Source organism: Dermochelys coriacea, chromosome 1, assembly GCF_009764565.3.
Source record: "Dermochelys coriacea isolate rDerCor1 chromosome 1, rDerCor1.pri.v4, whole genome shotgun sequence".
Lineage (NCBI taxonomy): Eukaryota > Metazoa > Chordata > Testudines > Dermochelyidae > Dermochelys > Dermochelys coriacea.
This window is the reverse complement of record NC_050068.2, coordinates 169,379,820-169,399,630: the sequence shown is the minus strand read 5'-3', so window position 1 is coordinate 169,399,630 and position 19,811 is coordinate 169,379,820. Positions and strand designations below refer to the sequence as shown.

At 39.6% G+C, this 19,811-nt stretch overlaps 1 protein-coding gene across 2 annotated transcripts in view; it reads left to right on the top strand.

The window, feature by feature from the left end:
- The window catches only part of JAM2 (junctional adhesion molecule 2), a 65,092-nt gene that overhangs the window by 36,965 nt on the left and 8,316 nt on the right, over nt 1-19,811 (top strand). Inside the window, exons 2-7 of one of the 2 annotated variants that reach the window (XM_038382228.2) lie at nt 1,332-1,397; nt 6,332-6,445; nt 11,220-11,372; nt 15,272-15,477; nt 16,915-17,017; nt 19,378-19,485. In XM_038382228.2, the coding sequence (XP_038238156.1) occupies nt 1,332-1,397; nt 6,332-6,445; nt 11,220-11,372; nt 15,272-15,477; nt 16,915-17,017; nt 19,378-19,485 (750 nt within the window). The remainder of the gene's footprint in view (nt 1-1,331; nt 1,398-6,331; nt 6,446-11,219; nt 11,373-15,271; nt 15,478-16,914; nt 17,018-19,377; nt 19,486-19,811) is intronic. The other variant, XM_038383021.2, reaches the window with a different exon arrangement.

The following is a 19,811-nucleotide window of genomic DNA, read 5'->3' as shown; positions in this document are numbered from 1 at the left end:
AAGAAAAAAAATATGATTCAGTGGAAGTAAAACTACAAATTTATATTAAAAATTTAAATGGGTAGCAGGGATCAACAGACACATAAAAGGAACTAAGGGAAAAAATGGAATAAGCATGAAGGAAAGCTTTAAAAGGTTTAAGGGAGAAAACAAAGAGAGAGGCTCAGTACCTCTAGCTGGAGTAATAGTTACCCAGAAAAAAATAATGTGCTTCTGAATAATGAAATAATATTGTAAGATGTTGGTAGTTGATGTTTAAAGACAGTTTGTTTCCTTGATTTTAAGAAAAATAATAATCCAAGTGCTCTTTGTTTGGGAGGCAACTGTGTTCACTACTTCAGTACTTTAATATAGCCTAATTCAAGTGGAGTCTAATTAGCACAGTGGTGAATCCACACCTGAGGTTTCATTGGCCATCATTTGCTATCTAAGTACTATAAACTTGTTCTCAGAGTCCTATTAGAAACAAAACTTGTATTTCAAGCAAAGGTGGTAATAACGTTTTTCGGCCACTGTCAATGGAGTAGAAAAACATGAGTAAAGTTTTCAAAAGCATGTAAGACTCATTGTCAAAAGTGACTACCAGTTAGGTCAACCTAACTCTGTCGCCCAGAAGGTGAAATTTTTCACAGGCCTGAGAAACAAACCTAGGTTGATCTAATTTGCAAGACCAGGCCTTAGTGGCTGACTTACTGAAGTTGGAGAGAGAATCGGAGAGGTCCAAGAAGAACGGGAATGTCTGAGAAAATGGAGATGCTCACTGTTGAGATGTGGGGAGGGAAAAGATGAGAGCCCTTAAACATTACCTGAATAACACCCACGCACTAACGGGTATAATCCATCACTAGAAGTGTGTGGTACAGGGGCAGTTGTGATTACAGCAGGGGGAATACACTTGAAGATTAATGCAAGTTCTCTACCTGTGCCCTTTTGAAAATTTTGAAGGAAAATGTGCACATGCATGTTTAAAAGCTTATTCTTGCCCTGGTTATATAATAATACCCAGCTTTTCTGTCACACTTCTCATCAGTAGCTCTCTCAGCTGTTTACGAATGAGGTCAGTATCATTATCCCCATTTTACAGTTGGGGAAACTACAGCACAGAGAGTTAGTGACTTATCCAAGGTCACCCAGTTGGCTGGTAGCTAAGCCAGGAATAGAGCCCAGGTCTCCCAAGTCCCAATCACATCCTCTCACCAAAAAGCCCCATTTAGCATATGGAGGTTTATAACTAAGCCTGGGAGCGCTGTCCTCTAAAATTGGCTGAAGAAAGTGTGCAATGGAAATATCCATTGTCTGAATTGGTTTGTTTTTGTTTTTCCCTCTTGCAGATCATAAAGCATATGGAATCTCTGTCAAAACGGACAATCAGCATGTTACAGCAAAGGAGTTTCAGGGTACAGTATGTGCATGGGCATCACTGCATTTATATATAACACAAGAAACAGTTTAAAGAACATTATTAAGGTTGCAAAGTCAAGCACTCAAAAGTGAGGAAATGCCAGAATTAAGGTTGCATGTGCAAACTTAATTCAGCCCCATTGTGTGTATGCATTATGATATAATACTTAATTACATGATCACATACTATTTTTCCCAGAACCACTGCCAGCTTCCAGGTTCATGATGAAGAGTGCTCAATTAATGTGCAGCTTACTTCTTGATGAATATGTAGCCCTATGCCTTATGGACTATTCATTGTTCAAACCCTGCTCTGAAGACATAATTAAATTTCCTCGTGGTCTGTTCAGTGGCACTCATCACTATAGTATCTGAATGCTTCAAACACTAATTTAATTTATTCTCTCAACACCCCAGTGACATCAGAGGTTGTTAATATCCACATTTTATAGACTGGGAACTGAGGCACCGAGGAGAGTAGGGTCAAAAGTATCCACTAATTTTAGGGGCCCAGGTTGAGACATATAGGACCTGATTTTTCAGAATACTTAGTATTATATAGAACTTTATATGTTCAAAGTGCAACTTCTATTGACTTGTAATTGATGGTGCTCAGCACTTCTGCAAATGAGTCCCCAGGGTGTCAAGTCCAGCACCCAGAAAATGAGGAACAGGCAATTGGTGACCATCTGTGAAAAGTTTGGCTTAAGTGACCAACATCACACAAACTGTGGCAGAGGCAGGAATAGAATCCAGTTCTCCTGGGCAGCATTCAACTGTTTTAACCATGAGACCTTCCCTTCAGTTCCTGCAGTCCCCTGCATCATCCATGATAAACCTTCCAACATCTGCCACAAATGAGGCAGGGGTCCTACAGACAATAGCCTCCGTCACTAAACATCATTGATTCATCCCCAGAGCATGTCCTTTCTGTGCACTAAATGAGTCAGGGGTCCTTTGGAAAAAAAAAAAAAAAAAGATATGTAATTTATATGCATAAAGGGGAGCTGAATTAAGGCACCTTACTTGTGTCATTTCCTAACATTTGAGTGCTTGACTTTGCAACCTAAATAATGTTCTTTTACCATAGTTTGGTTTGGCTTTGTAATTTCCTAGATCTTTTAAAAAAAAAAAATCACAGTAGGGTCAGGTTAGTGGGTGACACTTATATTGGTATGTAGTTCCATGTGTTTGAGGTTTATATAGGTCTTAATTCCATGTGTTGAGTTTATTTTGTTTTTTTTTTATTTGTTGCATAAACTGTCCCAGCTGGCCTTCTGCTTACCGATTCCTTGTTTGCAGGTTTCATGTAGGATTCATGGCAGAATTGGATCTTCTCAAGGGACTTGAATAAGAGGGCAATGGTCTGGTGTAGTAGCTGGGGAAGGCGATCCATGTGTAGGGAGTCACACGGAAGAAAGCATACAGACAGCTGGGGGAGAATCAGAAGAACAGGGAAACAAGACCAGCATCATTTGACAGAGTGGAGGGAGCAAAGGAGTGGCAGGGAGAGGGAGAGACAAGATTGGTAATAGGGAAAAGCAGCGTTCCATAGGGATTGGAAGATGGTGACAAGAAATGTGAATTTAGTGAGGAGGGAGGCACAGTGAAGCACTCAAAGGGATTGGTGATACAGATTGGCCAGTTAAGAAGGTGATCCTAGTAGCTGTATTTTGTATTTTTCTGGCAGGGGCTGACATGGGTGTAGGCAAATAAATAAGCATACTGATGGAACTGCCGGAATGTCAGAGGTGGTCCTTCTGAGGCAGGGTTGAAATATATTCGTGGGGAAAGCTTGTATTTCCACTGTCTCTGCAGACTCATTCTGTAGGTGAAAAGGACTTTGATCTCCAGGGTTCTCAGTCTGGCACCTCTCACAAACAGTAATGTCACTTCTTAAAAAATGAACACAGAAAAATGTTAAAGAAGATTTCAGAGCTCAGAAAGGATGAGAGAATGGGAACAGTTGGCTACCCTGGCTATTGGGACTTTTTTATGAAGGCTTGGCTGATTTTTGTCTCATTGTATGGCTCACCCCCTACTCTTCTTTGCTGCAGTGCACATGCTGGAGGAGGACTTGTTTCTTAATACTTAGCATAGACAGTCTGATCACACCCATTCTCTTACCTAACTGCAAAGGAGAAACGCTAGAGCCCGTTCAAATCAGCTGCACATAGTAGACAGCTGAACAGCACCCCAGAGGACCAGGTCAGGAAGGAAGCTATGGCGTCAGTTCAATGGGGTAGAGATGTATGCACACTGGGCATAGGCACGCTATTCCCTCACCATCGTTCACAGCTGATGAGTTGCTCCAATGGCTGGTAACTCTTATATTGCTTCTTTTTGCTTCATTTTCCACCTACTGTTCTCTTTTCCTGTCCTATGTGTCTATTTTCCACCTGCTCTGTCCCTGGGTTGTGTCTGTATCCCATCTCTTGGCACATTCCCTCTAATTCCTATATCTCTATCCCTTTCCTCTCTGCTCTCCAGACTTCGTTTGTGTAGTTTTATCTTGTGCTTACTATGGAGAACCAAGGAACCATAATTTGGCATCCTCTCTGCTGTACTGCTACTCAGCAGCATTTCCCTTAGCAGCATCAGTGCCGGAATAAAATGGAAACTGAGATGTGTGCCAGCTTTATCAAGCTGCATCCTGTGGAAAGGAGCTATTCTGCAAGGGTATGCAGTGCTACTGTGCCGGCATCTATAATACTAACTGTGAATTTCGTAAGATACTTCCACCTGCAAGATTTAAATGCATGGCAAAACGCGTGCAGAGGCTCAGCTCCAAGCCCTTCATCAGTGTTTGATCACTATGAGCGTAGGGCTTTGTATTTGTGTTGTATTAATAAAGTCATGGAAGTGGAAAGCAATGGATATTAAACTCAGAAAATGCCCAAATGTTTGAGGCAGAGAATAAGGAATATGAAGAAATTAATTTCCAAATCTAACTCTACATCAGTCGTGTATTACCAAATTTGAAATAAGTTTCTCATGGTAATTTTAAATTTAATTACTGTTTCTAAATGTAGGTGAATGGATTTTCCTACCTTCCACTTAGCAGTCAAACACTGCCAAAATATATTTTAGTGACTTTTCTTTCATGTAATAAGTTGCATACTAATAGGTCAATCAGTTTTCCATTCAGTCTTCTTTGTGCTTACCCAACATTGTTTTCCCCTCAACCATTCATTTTTGTCCCCCAATTCTCTCACCTTCCCACCAATTGCCTTTCCTTTCTCTTCCCTAAAGTTCTGTGTACTTAGTTCAGTCTCTCCTTAAAAATACCTTAAATAGAATTCTCCTACCTCTCCACCTTTGATTCTGTCTCCTCAATTCTGCCAGTCCCTCTCCTCCCCCTCTGTCCAGTCTTTCTCCTCACTGCCTCCCGCTCCATTTAGTCTCCCCTCTCCTCACACTATATAACAGCACCTCTCTTCCTGGTGACTCTCCTCCCCTGTTGCTGAATGCAGTGAAGTTAGGGAGCTAAGATTGAGGAGACCTGCACCACACTTTCTCCCCTCCATATAACCCTTCCCAACCCAGCGGGAGAGGAGGAGGAGGAAGTGCTTACATCGTGTGAGCTAAGCACTGGGCTTCCTCTGTTCTCTCCCACCTCACAGGCAAGAGTCAGTGACCTCAACATTGCCCCTCTGTATTTTCTCCTTCCCTCTCCCGGCTCTGAAATGAAAGAGTCTGGGCAGTAGAGAGAGAGAGACGATGCAAGTCTCATCCTCAGAGTGTAAGTGAATTATAGGCTTGCAACACTGAAACTCAGCTGCCTTCGCTTTAGTTAGACGCAAATGAAGTTTGGAGCTCATGGGCTCAGCCAGCAATTGCAAGGGCCAGCAGTGAAAGACCTAGAGCATAGGCAGGAATTGACTAATGTTTTTCATTATTAGAAAGGCAACAAAAGAAAAACAAAAGGGAAAGGAAACTTCAATAAATCTTAAAGTACAGGAAGGCCACCGCCTATCCCACTCCATCTCCAGTCAGGAACTTCTGACTTCCTCAGCTAGTACAGAACACACATTTTGTAAAGCATTGTGTATTTTTCTTTGGAACAGGATGCCCTCCTGTCACTGGTATTTTTCTTTAAAATTGGGTGGCTTCTTTAATGTCTTGTCTCATTTTGTGTTGTCTTATTGCTCATGAAAAATGCCAGACTGGTAGCATTGGAGCTCTGAAGCCTCAGCTCTGGTTTGGAAGGACAAACAGTAGGGGTGAATAAGTAACTCTGTCTCCATCATTTACTCAATCCTCAGTTTCCCTGGCTGAGATTGGGAACAAGAGCAAATTAAAGCAGGCTGTTGTGTGTGATTTTGAGATGTGGACACTTGTCCGCTGGAAATTGTATACACCCCATCAAAGGTATAAAAGTCTTTGGTTCCTATTAATGTGACCTGTATATGAAGGGCTCATTCTAAAGGTGAAAGGCTCTATATTGCACTGCCAACCTCGTAAGCCATCTGTTTTACCCCTTCCGCTTGAAAAAGAAAATAAATATCAAAGCTTTCCACTGGAGATTATATATTATAGAGAGATTGGAGGTAGTCAAAGATTTTTCATAATAATACTAGCATTCTTTTCCTCCTTAGGCCAATCTATACTAGAAAAGGTATACCAGTATACCTGTACCAGCAAACCCACCTAGTAGAAACACGCTTTCTACCACCAAAAATGTGCTTTTGCCTATATAACTTATAACAGTTCTCTTAAAGCTATACCGGCTTTAAATTCTCTCTCTAAATTCTGTTCTCCATTACACTTGTTTTATATTTGGAGCAAATACAATGAAGTCAATTTTGAGAGTAGGATTTGACTGTCACTGAATGCTGAAGCCCTTTAATAGAAAGAATATTATGATCAGTACTTGTAATTATACCAAGCACGGAACTAAAACACTGATCATCTGTTTTCTTTTCCCTAGAGGCTATGCTTAGCTGTAAGTACTCAGCTGGAAAGGGTATTCTTCCAAGAGTAGAATGGAAGAAACTCACAACCCGTGATGTCTCATTTGTGTACTACAAAGATGACTTAGTAGGTAAGAAGCTGCAAACTTATAGACTGATGGATTAAAATGAAATTGCTAAAATGGAGCTTGCCTTCTTTTCTGAAGAGAATAACAATGACAAAAGGACTTCCCAGAATTGGTTTTTGATGAGCATATTCTTGAATGGCTTTCCATGCTAATAGCTACTATATCCTTGACAGTATTAAACATTTTAACTTGGAGATGTAGATGAGTCTTTTGTACTGATCCATTTAGACTTCAAAAATGGCATTGCAGGTTCCGTGAATCCTTCCATAACCTGAGTGCATTTAAATAAAATTATCTGTCCTTATTGAAAACTTTATGATCCTCAGAACAAGTTTCTGAAAGATTCTTTAAAATAAAACTGGGAGACTTGAACATAAATGTCATGGTAATATATACAGTGTAACAGCGTATTTTAAATAAACCCCCATTCTTTTTAGGACTAGAACATAAGAATAAGTGTTCTTTCTTAAAATGACTTATTTCAGCTTTGCATTTTGAGTGAAAAGTGAATCTCTGTGGAACCATATATAAAACATGCCAAGATTGTGTTAATGCAATATTGGGTTTGTATAGTCATGTTCACAAAGATTCAAGTCATGCAAAAGTCAACATTCCCACAGCTACCTTTATTCAGTTGTGCTGCATATGCTGTATGTTTTACAGGATAGATTTTTACAGCAGAAAGAGTATTAAGTTACTGTGAGGGGGAGGGGTGGCGTGTCTCACCGCAAGAGCGCCTCCTTGAGGCTAAATGTGGGGTAGCAGCTCTCCACCCATCTGACTCTCTGCCAACAGTCACTCTGGTCCTCCAGTGGTCTGCCTCTTCCTGGAACTCAGCCCTCTGGCCAAGTCATGATTTAAGACCTCCCCTACCCTTTCAGGGTAACAAAAATACAACTAAAAGTTCAGACACATCTTGACACAAAAGATCCTTCTAACCTTTCTTGGGCTATTCCTCAGCCTCTCCTTTAGACTCAGTCTTCAGCCCCACCCTGCGCTCTATAGGCTTACCTCAGGCCTGTACACCCTTCTGCCAGCCCAGTCCAGGGACTCTGTATTAAGCAGTTAGGTCTGCTCCTTTGGATGCACTGCAGTTTCTCTGGGCCATTTCCCACCTCTGAGACCCACGTGCTGCTCCTGTGCAGCCTGTACCTAACACAGCCTCTCCTCTGAAGCGTCTGGCTTCTCCCTGGGTTCTCCCAGACCTTTCTCTGTTGGACCATTGATCCCTTAGGACTAACTTTCTATGCCTTGTCCCCTTTCCAGGGTCCACCACAGAATTAATTCCATCCCTGTGGCCTTCTTCAGTCTGCCTTCCCCAGACTGTCCCAGACAGAGGGAACTCCCTATCACCTTTCTCCTGGGTTTTGCTACTTTCTCTAGTCCCAGACAGTGACTGCAGATTCTACCTGCAGCCCCCCTTCTTTTTTTTTTTTTTTTTATTCCTTTGTGGCATAATACACTTGACTGGATAGTCTATAGCCACCATCCGCTATAATTCCTAAACACCTAGTGGTTTGTATTCTCTTGTTCTGTCCTGTTTCTTTCAGATAACATAAAACCTTTTTAATATTACCCCATTTTCTTGATATTTTTACTAAATAAACTACTGTAATTTTTGTTACTTTATGCCATTTAAATTCCTCGTAAAACTTTCTCTTTATCTAAGCCCTTACATACTCATAAAAGGTGATCAGTTGTTTCTTCTACTTTACAGTGCACACATAGTCCATCTTTGTGTTTTGTTCATTTATTCAAAAAAAATTTTTGTTTAAACCACAATGGCCAGTTAGTACTCTAAACAAAAGCACTTCATTTTTGCTGTCCGGGACATGAAGTATGTCACTATCCTCAACTCTAGGGCACAATTCAAAACATCTTCTTCCTCTTTTTTCATTGATCCAGTTTTTTTGCCATTCCTTTTTTAAATTTTTCTGTACTAGGCTTTACAATTTGTGTACTTAAGGGTATTTCTATATCAAATTCTTCCATTTCTTGCAGCACTTTTAGCTGCTTTGTCCATTGTTTTGTTCCCTGTTATCCTGTTATGTGCTGCCATCTAGGCTAATGCTACATATAATCCCATCTGGGTTAATTCTGTTATTAGAAATATAAATTAATTTATTAAGTCACTTCTACACACAGACACGCCCTTTTTGTTGTCCTAAAGTCTGATACTGAGTCTGAAAAAATGACCATTAGCATAATTACCATTAGTTCGGCTGTCATGACAGCTACAAAATCAGATAATCTTTTAGATGTACGAATCCCTAATTTTGGTATACAATATGCCATCCCTACTCTTCCTTTGCACCCCTCCCCATTTGTTATGGATTGCTCTGTATGTATTTGACAAAACAACTCACTTTTCATCTGTGCTTCATTTTTTTATACCCATTATCCCCTTTTATCCTTAAGTTCATAAAATAAGTCTAAATCTATATTTGGAATGTGGCTTTCCATTCATAACTAATTTTCCCATGACTAAAAGTTTTGACTTCAGTTAGCATTTCCCTGTCTTTCAACTGCTGCATCCACATTTTAACTCAAACAGCATGTGTAGTTCTAACACTGTGTGTTTTGGTCCATCTGTTGAATTCCTAACAATCCTCATAATTCCTAACAATCCTCATATATGTGTTCAATACTTTCACCATTGCAATTCCCATAAACTTTGGCCCAGAAAATTAGGTCCAGGAGCTTCATTTGTGGTGTAGCTAGAATTTCACTAGCAGCTATCCGTATCTCACACATAGGTGCTGTAATAAATATACCATATACAACTTCTAGTGCCTGTGCTTGCATTAAATCTATTTTTTTTTTAGTTCTGATTTTGATGCTGACCCAAAATCTTGGCAGCCATAATGGGTAATTGGTTTGATTAAGGCTCTGAAAATCATCAGCAGAGTTTTCTTATCCGTCCCCCAATTTGTCCCAGCAATATTTTTACACAGGTTGATCCTTCCTTTGTATTCAACTTAAACACAGTCTATTTGATCTTTCCAAAGTAATTTAGTATCAAATATTATCCCTAGGAATTTTTTCCTTTGAATTATATCTATTTTTTCTCCATACATGTACAATTTACATACATACATACATACATACATAGCTTTCCTTTTTTGTAAAGATTAGTTCTTTGGTTTTAGCAATGGAGAACTTGAAACCCTATGCCTTTCCCAGTCTGAAGTCTCTCATAGAACTTGGTTGATTCTCTTTTCTTCCACTTCATTGTGCCTGCTTCTAATCCATAGAGCATGCTTATCTGCACTTACCCCAGCACTTATTTGCTTTGGAAGATAATTTAAAATAATATTAAATGAGGTCAGGCTAATACTTCCCTGCAGCCCCTTCTGCTCTCAACCTTTTTTGTTTATAGTCCTCTTCTAGCCACTCCCCAGCTGGGCTTCATCCTCAGTTAAACTTGGCTCTCCCTCCAGGTGCAGCCTAGTATGTTAATTGATGTCTTACACCCTTTTGGAGCCTGTGTGAAATACACGCCACATCATAGTTTGACATCCAATCAGACAAGAAGCAGGAAGAGGAAATAGGAAATTTGTGCAATGCAGTCAAGTGAATGTTGCTGTTGGATTCTTAAGTTTTACTGACTTTTTGTGATTTTTTTTTTAATGGTGTTTCTTTATTTCAGAGTTTTTAACTAAATGGTGGAAAAAAGGAGGATGGGGCGGGAAGTAAAAAAGCCCAAAGCTATTTGATTTGCAGAGCTTGCAAACTGTACTGGCCTTGCTAATAGACTCGTACATTCCAGTTCTACATGTTTGCCATTTGTGGAGATAGCAAGCTCGACAGGTTGAGATTATAAGATGCTCATGCTATAAATTTACAGAACTGAAAAGCTCTGGCAGTAGAGCTTGTAAGTTCCTTAAAGCAGCAAGTACATCTATATTTCATATGTAGCTGTAGCCTGAACAAAATTTTCTACCCTGTGTGCTCTGTACAGTTTCCAAAAGGCCATATCATTGCTAAACTTTTTTCAAGCCAAGCAAAATACATTAATCCTCAATGAAAACTGACAATCACAAGGTTCAAATTGTAAACATCAGTTATTTTTATTGTGGCTTTGTTCAAAAAGCTGTAGCTATTTTTTTTTCTCTTTTCAATGGGAAATTAGTTTTGACCTCATAACACACACACTCCCATAACTCAAATGTCTGAAAGAATTTTGTTCCAACTTAAAAAAAAATCATCTTTTGACTAGAGACCAAGTATAGAAAAAAATCAGCCCACAAGGTGAAAGGTATGTGATAACAGGACTGTAATGGAGTCTGGATTTTTGAAAGCTTAACTAGAGAGCTTTGGGCCAACATTCTCTATCCATAATAAATGTCACTTTTAAGTTTCTTAGACGATGCAGATTTCAACAAGCCACCCAAGAGCATGGGGGAAACGCAGGGCTGCCAAATTCAAGATGGGTCTTGGGATTCCAACTCTCTAGGCTGTTGGAAACTGGCTGTGTTTCATAAGTGATGCCTTTGGTTTGTGAACACAGGGTGTAAAGTTTGGGCTTAAAGTATCGCCTTGTTGCCCTAAACTTATTTGTAGAGTGGAAGTGATAGTATCTTTGGAGAAAAGTGCTCATACATATTGCCCTTCAGTGGAAAATGAGGCACAAAAATTATCAAGATTAAAGAAGTGAGCAATGATTGATGACTAGATGCATAGTGTGGTTTCAAGACGAGCCAATGATGCACAGTGATATTTTATTTTTATAACAGGCTTGAGCTGCATATTCTAACTGTCATATTCTCTTTTAAAGGTGATCTGAAAGGCCGAGCAGAGATGATAGATTCAAGCATACGGATTAGAAATGTGACCAGAAAAGATTCTGCGAGATACCGTTGTGAAGTTAGTGCGCCGACTGCACGGGGACAAAATCTGGCCGAGACTATTATTACTCTCACAGTGTTGGGTAGAAACCTAACTTTGACTCTGGGTTTTTGTTGAGGTCAATCCTAAGGGCAGGGTGGTAGGGGGAATTCAGTATGGATATTTTTTCTCATGCAATCTCTTTTATTCATAGCACCTTAGAGACTAACAAATTTATTAGAGCATAAGCTTTCGTGAGCTACAGCTCACTTCATCGGATGCATTTGGTGGAAAAAACAGAGGAGAGATTTATATACACACACACAGAGAACATGAAACAATGGGTTTATCATACACACTGTAAGGAGAGTGATCACTTAAGATAAGCCATCACCAGCAGCAGGGGGGAGAAAGGAGGAAAACCTTTCATGGTGACAAGCAAGGTAGGCTAATTCCAGCAGTTAACAAGAATATCAGAGGAACAGTGGGGGGTGGGGTGGGAGGGAGAAATACCATGGGGAAATAGTTTTACTTTGTGTAATGACTCATCCATTCCCAGTCTCTATTCAAGCCTAAGTTAATTGTATCCAGTTTGCAAATTAATTCCAATTCAGCAGTCCCTATCCCTGATACTGTCACGGCTAACCTGGTGGCTGAACTTTGTGACTTTGTCCTGACCCATAACTATTTCACATTTGGTGACAATGTATACCTTCAAATCAGCGGCACTGCGATGGGTACCCGCATGGCCCCACAGTATGCCAACATTTTTATGGCTGACTTAGAACAACGCTTCCTCAGCTCTCGTCCCCTAATGCCCCTACTCTACTTGCGCTACATTGATGACATCTTCATCATCTGGACCCATGGAAAAGAAGCTCTTGAGGAATTCCACCATAATTTCAACAATTTCCATCCCACCATCAACCTCAGCCTGGACCAGTCCACACAAGAGATCCACTTCCTGGACACTACGGTGCTAATAAGCGATGGTCACATAAACACCACCCTATGTCGGAAACCTACTGACCGCTATTCCTACCTACATGCCTCTAGCTTTCATCCAGATCATACCACTCGATCCATTGTCTACAGCCAAGCGCTACGATATAACCGCATTTGCTCCAACCCCTCAGACAGAGACAAACACCTACAAGATCTCTATCATGCATTCCTACAACTACAATACCCACCTGCTGAAGTGAAGAAACAGATTGACAGAGCCAGAAGAGTACCCAGAAGTCACCTACTACAGGACAGGCCCAACAAAGAAAACAACAGAACGCCACTAGCCATCACCTTCAGCCCCCAACTAAAACCTCTCCAACGCATCATCAAGGATCTACAACCTATCCTGAAGGACGACCCATCACTCTCACAGATCTTGGGAGACAGACCAGTCCGTGCTTACAGACAGCCCGCCAATCTGAAGCAAATGCTCACCAGCAACCACACACCACACAACAGAACCACTAACCCAGGAACCTATCCTTGCAACAAAGCCCGTTGCCAACTCTGTCCACATATCTATTCAGGGGACACCATCATAGGGCCTAATCACATCAGCCACACTATCAGAGGCTCGTTCACCTGCGCATCTACCAATGTGATATATGCCATCATGTGCCAGCAATGCCCCTCTGCCATGTACATTGGCCAAACTGGACAGTCTCTACGCAAAAGAATGAATGGACACAAATCAGACGTCAAGAATTATAACATTCAAAAACCAGTTGGAGAACACTTCAATCTCTCTGGTCACTCGATCACAGACCTAAGAGTGGCTATACTTCAACAAAAAAGCTTCAAAAACAGACTCCAACGAGAGACTGCTGAATTGGAATTAATTTGCAAACTGGATACAATTAACTTAGGCTTGAATAGAGACTGGGAATGGATGAGTCATTACACAAAGTAAAACTATTTCCCCATGGTATTTCTCCCTCCCACCCCACCCCCCACTGTTCCTCTGATATTCTTGTTAACTGCTGGAATTAGCCTACCTTGCTTGTCACCATGAAAGGTTTTCCTCCTTCCCCCCCCCCTGCTGCTGGTGATGTCTTATCTTAAGAGATCACTCTCCTTACAGTGTGTATGATAAACCCATTGTTTCATGTTCTCTGTGTGTGTGTATATAAATCTCTCCTCTGTTTTTTCCACCAAATGCATCCGATGAAGTGAGCTGTAGCTCACGAAAGCTTATGCTCTAATAAATTTGTTAGTCTCTAAGGTGCCACAAGTACTCCTTTTCTTTTTGTGAATACAGACTAACACGGCTGCTACTCTGAAACCTATCTTTTATTCATAACATTGTTTGCCAAATGACAAAGTGTATGTTCTTTTCTGAGTTCTCTTTAATGTTTTTACTAACTGCATTTACCTTCTTTTGACTAGCTCTAACGAATAATTAATAATAAGGAACAAATCTACCCTCATAATCTTTTCTGAAAGTTTGGCCTGTATATTAAGGCTGGGATTTTCAAATGGGCCTAAGGGAGTTGGACACCCAGCTCTCATTGACTTTCAGTGAAAGGTGGTAGCTAACTCTCTTAGGCCCCATTGAATTTCCCAACACCAAAGCAACTATGACAGCTTAAAGTGTATTGATAATCACTCTGTTGATAGAAATAAATCCAAAACACACAACTGTGAAGTCCAGTGCTAGCTCCAAATTCTGATTAGGTTACAAGTAAAACTCAGAGGTCTTCTCCTTGTCCACTTTACAAAATTGCACATAGAAATACCAGCCTCTCTTCCGGAGAGATCCATGTCTAGCCTGGCAGAAATGTTATCTGGGCTGAGGCACCTGTATGTGGAAAAGGCTTCACTGGATCTTTTTTCAGCAACTGCCAGTTCAAAAACTGGCTGAAGTTCCTCATAAGCCCTGTATTCATAGGTGCTGGAACTGGCTTGAAATGGTTTCCGTTATATACTACACCTAGGGGAATTCTGTGCCAAAAAATTAAAAAATCTTCAAAAAAAAAAATTCTGCGCACAATATTTGGAAATTCTGCAAAATTCTGCATATTTTATTTATCAAAATAACACAATATAATCACACCAGTTTCAATTACTTTGGGTTATTTATTTCAAAATACCTATCCGCAAGTACGTCTGTAACAATGCAGACAACAAAAAAGATTCAGGGACTTTTTTTTTGACAAATAGATTCCTTATTGGCATATCAATACAGAACACAAAGCAGAGTGGGTATTTTGTTCATTTAAAAAAAACCCCACAGTTCAGTGATTCTTGGCCTTTGGTGGTGACTAACCAAATGGCTGAAATATCACACTGATTAGAGCTGTTCAAAAATTTTAATGAAAGTGTTTCCACCAAAAATTATTTCTCAAACTATATGAATTTTTTTCTGTGAAAATGTGTCATTTGAAACTTTTTTGAAACCAAAATAAATTATTAATATTTTATTTTATTTTCCTTTCCCCATCCTTCACTAGTTCAGGAAAAAAATGGGGGAGGAGGGAATTGAGGGGAAGATGCTCAAAAAATGGGGGGGAAATTGTTTCAAATAAGTGGAAACAACAAGAACAAAATATTTCAACAAAAAATAAAAAAAATCCATGGAAAGTTTTGCCTGATTCCACATTCTCTTTAGTCCATGGAACTAAGTGCTGTGCTGGCAGGATGGAGGTGGGGAGGGCAGTTGAGAAGCTGATCTTGGATTGGATGGTCGTGAGAGGGGACAGAACAAGGGAGAGGCAGCAGCAGGTTGAAGGGGCTGGGAGCAAAGTGCTCCTTCCCTTTCCAGGGTCCTAGCAACCCAGGGATTTTTCTGTGTTCTCGTTTAGTGGGGTGTGACCCACTGGTCACCTCCTGATGATCCCTTTCTTGACCATGCCCCACCAGTCTATCCTGTTAATTAATACATCATGGGGTTCTTTGGATTGTCTTTGATACCTAAGCAAATGTTGAAATAGAAATGTGAATGTTAATTTAAAACACTTAAACTGCCAAATGACAAATATGTTTTTCATTGTTCAGTGGCCTCGGCAGCTCCATCTTGTGAAGTGCCCAGTTCAGCAATGAGTGGAACAGTAGTACAACTGAGTTGTAAAGAAAATGAAGGGTCTCCTGCTTCTGAGTACAAGTGGTATAGGAATGGTGTTGCTTTACTGGAAAATACAGGAACAGGCAATGCTAAAATAGGAAACATTTCTTATACCATGAATAAAAAGACTGGAACATTGGTAAGATCATCTTGTCCAACTCTTTCTTTTGACTTTTGCATCTGAAAGAAGATTAAATGTATTATTCATGTTACACTATGACCAAGGATCAGGGCCCCATTGTGCTAGGCATTGTGCAGATGAGAAACAAACAAAAAAAAATCCATGCTCCAAAGAGCTCACAACCTACATATCAGACAGGATACAACAGGTGGATGAAATACACCAACTGGGTGAGAGTGGAGTGAAAGGATGAGGTAAAATAATTTAGCAGAGTTCTGCAAAATAAATAGAAGTTACAGCTTGCCACATGCGTAATCAGTGCCAGATCAGGCATCGCAGTACAGATAAGTTTTTTAAGGAGGGATTTAAAAGAGGATAAAGTAGGCATCTTTATGGACTTCATGAGTAGTTGTTCCCAAACATAGAGGACAATATTGGACAAACAGATGTTTAGGAATGTAAAAGTAACTTTCCAGATATACTTATAGGGCCCAATCCTGCACCAGTAAAGACTGAGAGCAGGAGGCAGGCCCCAAATCAGCATAGGCATCTTTTCCAGAACTATACATCTCTTTGAAGAGGCTTCCATGGATGCTTTTCAGTTATTATTAATGATAAATTTTAATCCAAGACTTTCTAAGTTTGGGCACCTCGCCTTTATGGATGATCAAAGTCAGATACCTTAGAGGAGTCTGATTTTCAGAAGGTGAATGATCAGCACACTCTGAAAATCTTTAAGGTGTGTAAAACTGAGCACCACAAACTAGCATCACTAGTCACTTCTGAAAATCTTGGCCTTGATGCATAGTTGTGGCTCTCAGAGAATGGCCTAATTTCAAAGCCCACTGAAGTCAATGAAAAGACACCCACTGAGTTTGATGAGTTTTGGAAAGTCCCCACCTCTCCCTTTCTTGTTGTTTATGTGAAATAGTCATCTATTTCATCATACTTCATTTTGTAAAAAAAAGAAAAAATAACCCATAGTTTAAAGAACTAATTGTCTAAATGGTATCAGTATAGTGTCCCTCTTCTCCCAACCTCCTAACTTTAAATCACATGGTGATAGTATTTCATAACTGGAGCTGGTTGGGAATTTTCTGTCTGAATGATTTTCCAACTGAAATGCAGTTTCCACAAAATTGAAATTTTCCACAGGGAAATTTTGAGTTTGCTGAAAAAATTCAATTTTCCACCAGGGAAAATCAAAATAAAATATTTAATTTTGAGTCAAATTCAATTAAAGAAAATGAAATTTCAATTTCAGAAATGTTTAAATGATTTGTTTTGATGAAATGTTGACACAAAATGTTTCTGAATAAAAAATTTTTGGAATTTGTTTTGTTAAATGTCAACTTTTCATCAAATTTGGGACAAAAACAAAATTGTCAGAATTTCCATGGGATGGGAATTCTAAATTTCACTCAGCTTTATTGATGACTTTTTAAAATTTAACAGGTATTTAACACCGTTTCAAAGAAGGACACTGGAGAGTATTACTGTGAAGCCTCTAATGGAATTGGACTTCCTCAAAAATGCTCTGTGAAGCGAATGCAAGTTGGTAAGTATCAAAAGCAAATAAGGCAAAAAAAATCTGTAGATGAAAATGACTTTATTGCATGATACATGTAAGAAGCTAAGACTAGGTTCAAATTATACTGTCTTATTCCTCCCCCAGAGTGCTGGAATCAAATGCAATTACATGATGTTTGTTATGAATGCTATTTATGTAGACGTTTTGGCTGCTTAAATCACTCCTCTTCTAAAAAGAAGCAGTAGAGATTACTGTATCTTACAAAAGGTTGGTAAGCTCAGAGTGTTTTAAAATGATCAAATGTCCTGCTTTCAGAAGATTACTATGCATTAAACTCCACTGAACAATAGTATATACATAAAATATTAATATTTCAGAACGTTTTTGTGGAAGCTGTAAAGTATGATCTGCAAGTCTTGTTTCACAGATATTTTCCCTGAGACATTTTTATGTGAGGCTTAATGCAGCAAGTCAGAAAACTATTTCTGATCTTCATTTTCTTATCTGGAAAAACAGTAATAAATGTGACATTTATATCTGGTTAAAGGTACACTGTCAAGGTTGATAGGCCTAATGTTTATTTTGCTTTCTGCTCCTTATCTGTTTGCAACATCCATGTAACTTGTTAGATGTAGAATTTGTTTTGTAAAGAAGTCCATCCACGATTTTTTCCCTAAAGAAAAAAAATGTATTCCAGCAGCCCAGCACTCTTGAGTAGCTCTGCAAAATCCCACAGCAGTGCAATGACAAGTGATGGAGAGAAGTTGGTAAGGAATATTTCAGGCTTCTGAAAGGTTTTAATCAACAGTGAAGGGGAAAATGCTTCTAATGGATGGATGGATGGATTCTACAAAATACTGTGGCAGAGACCTTTTAAACCCGGGATCTCAAACTCAATTTACCTTAGGGCTAGTGCTAGTCCTCAAATCCTCCCAGCGGGCCAATAATGTCACTGAAGATGGTGTTCAGAAAAGAAAACTTTTATATTGTATTTTTTATTTCAAATTTCTTAGAAATAATAAAACTGTCATACAACTTTATACAATTCTTCGCCTGGCAGAGAGTTTTTAGTGTTTGCCAGACACCTGGCAACGCTTCAGTTCTGTCAGTTTGTTGATGTTTGGCCTCAGTGACTGAGCGGTTGAAACCTTCAGGATGGCAGCAAGGTGGGCATCAGAGAGTTGTGTTGGGTATTTTGACTTGTTTATAGTCATTGTGGGGAAAAGGTGACACTGACTCTGCCCGGCAGCTAATGAAGCTGCCTCCATGACTGAGTCTGCCTGGGGGGTGGCGCCTGCAGCAGACATTGCCAGCAGCGTGTCTTCCTGCATCTCTCCTCTATGGGCCGGGGGGGAGGTTCTTGGGCCACAGATGGCCCGCGGGCTGGGATATTGAGACCCCTGTTTTAAACAGTGCTCTAATATTTCTTACTCTCTCAAGACCTGGTTCAAAGCCTGCTGAAGTCAACAGAAAGACTTTGGATCAGGCCTTTTAATGCATTCATGTTGTATTTGAATAACTACATGCTATCAAGGCAGAATTCCTCTGCTGAGGAAACATTAATCCAAGTCCGAAATTGGTATTTATTAACACATACAATAAGCTTGGTTTTTGGGGGGAGCCAACATTTTCAAATCTGTGTGCTTGTAGTTAGGCAACCAAATATATATTTGGGCATCTAAGTAGAAGTGGCCTAATCTCTCCCCTGAAGGTGCACACTACAGAAAAATCAGGCCACTTCTATTTAGGTGCCCAAATCTGGATTAAGGAATCTAATTTTAGGCACCCAGGTTTGAATACTTTGGCCTTGGTGGTTTAGTTTTTAAAAAGCCTCACTTTCATTCATGTCGGAAGCCGTTAAGTTTTATACTTATGATTCAACAGCATGAAAATTCTTGGTTCCACAAATATCATTCTATGTCAACATTTTCATCAGCTGTTACATTACTACTATTTTAATCAAACTAACTTAAAACAAATCTTCTAGAACAGCTGTTTCCATTTACAGGCTTCAGGATATATTCTCCATTTGATGTGTGTAACTTGAATGACATCAGGGGTTAGGCACTCGTCTAGATGAGAAAATACTCCCTTGTCTCTCTCAAGTTTTTGACTTTTGGGATCATATTAAGAATTTGAGGTGTGTTTAAAAAGCTTTGTGCTAACGAGGGTATTATTTGATGGGTAGTAGAAGTGAATCGAATAGACATTTTGAGAACCTTTCTGGTTTCTAGCAACTTGCATGTCACAGGCATTTACATATTGTATTCTGTAGTAGTTATTGCCACTGCTCTCTGGAATTTTAGTGGAATAGTGGAAAACTGTTATAATGGCAAGTTTTTGCTTTTGGGGTTTTTTAACACTATTAATTTTGTTTTCATTTATAGATGACCTTAATATAAGTGGAATCATAGCTGCTGTAGTAGTTGTGGCTCTGGTAATGGCATTATGTGGCCTTGGGGTATTTTATGCACACAAAAAAGGTTACTTTTCAAGTAAGTTAAGTTAAATCTTGCCTGCCTTATAGATATCAGGAAACTTGCTATGACTAAATATTTCTCCTGTCTGTAGAGTATACTCCTTTTTCATGTAGGGTCTGATTCTGCACTATTGAAGCCAATGGAAGTATTGCATCTGTCTTCAGTAAGTGTAGGATCTGGCCCATAGTTATTTGTTCTGCCTACTCCTTTTGATCATACCCAGTTTACTTGTCGCAAAAGAAAATGAGATAGAAATGGCAGGCTAGTCATAAATTGCTGCTGAAAAGGAATTTAGGCAAATGTGGAGAGTCCAAGTAAGCTCCAGAGACTTCTTTCTTATA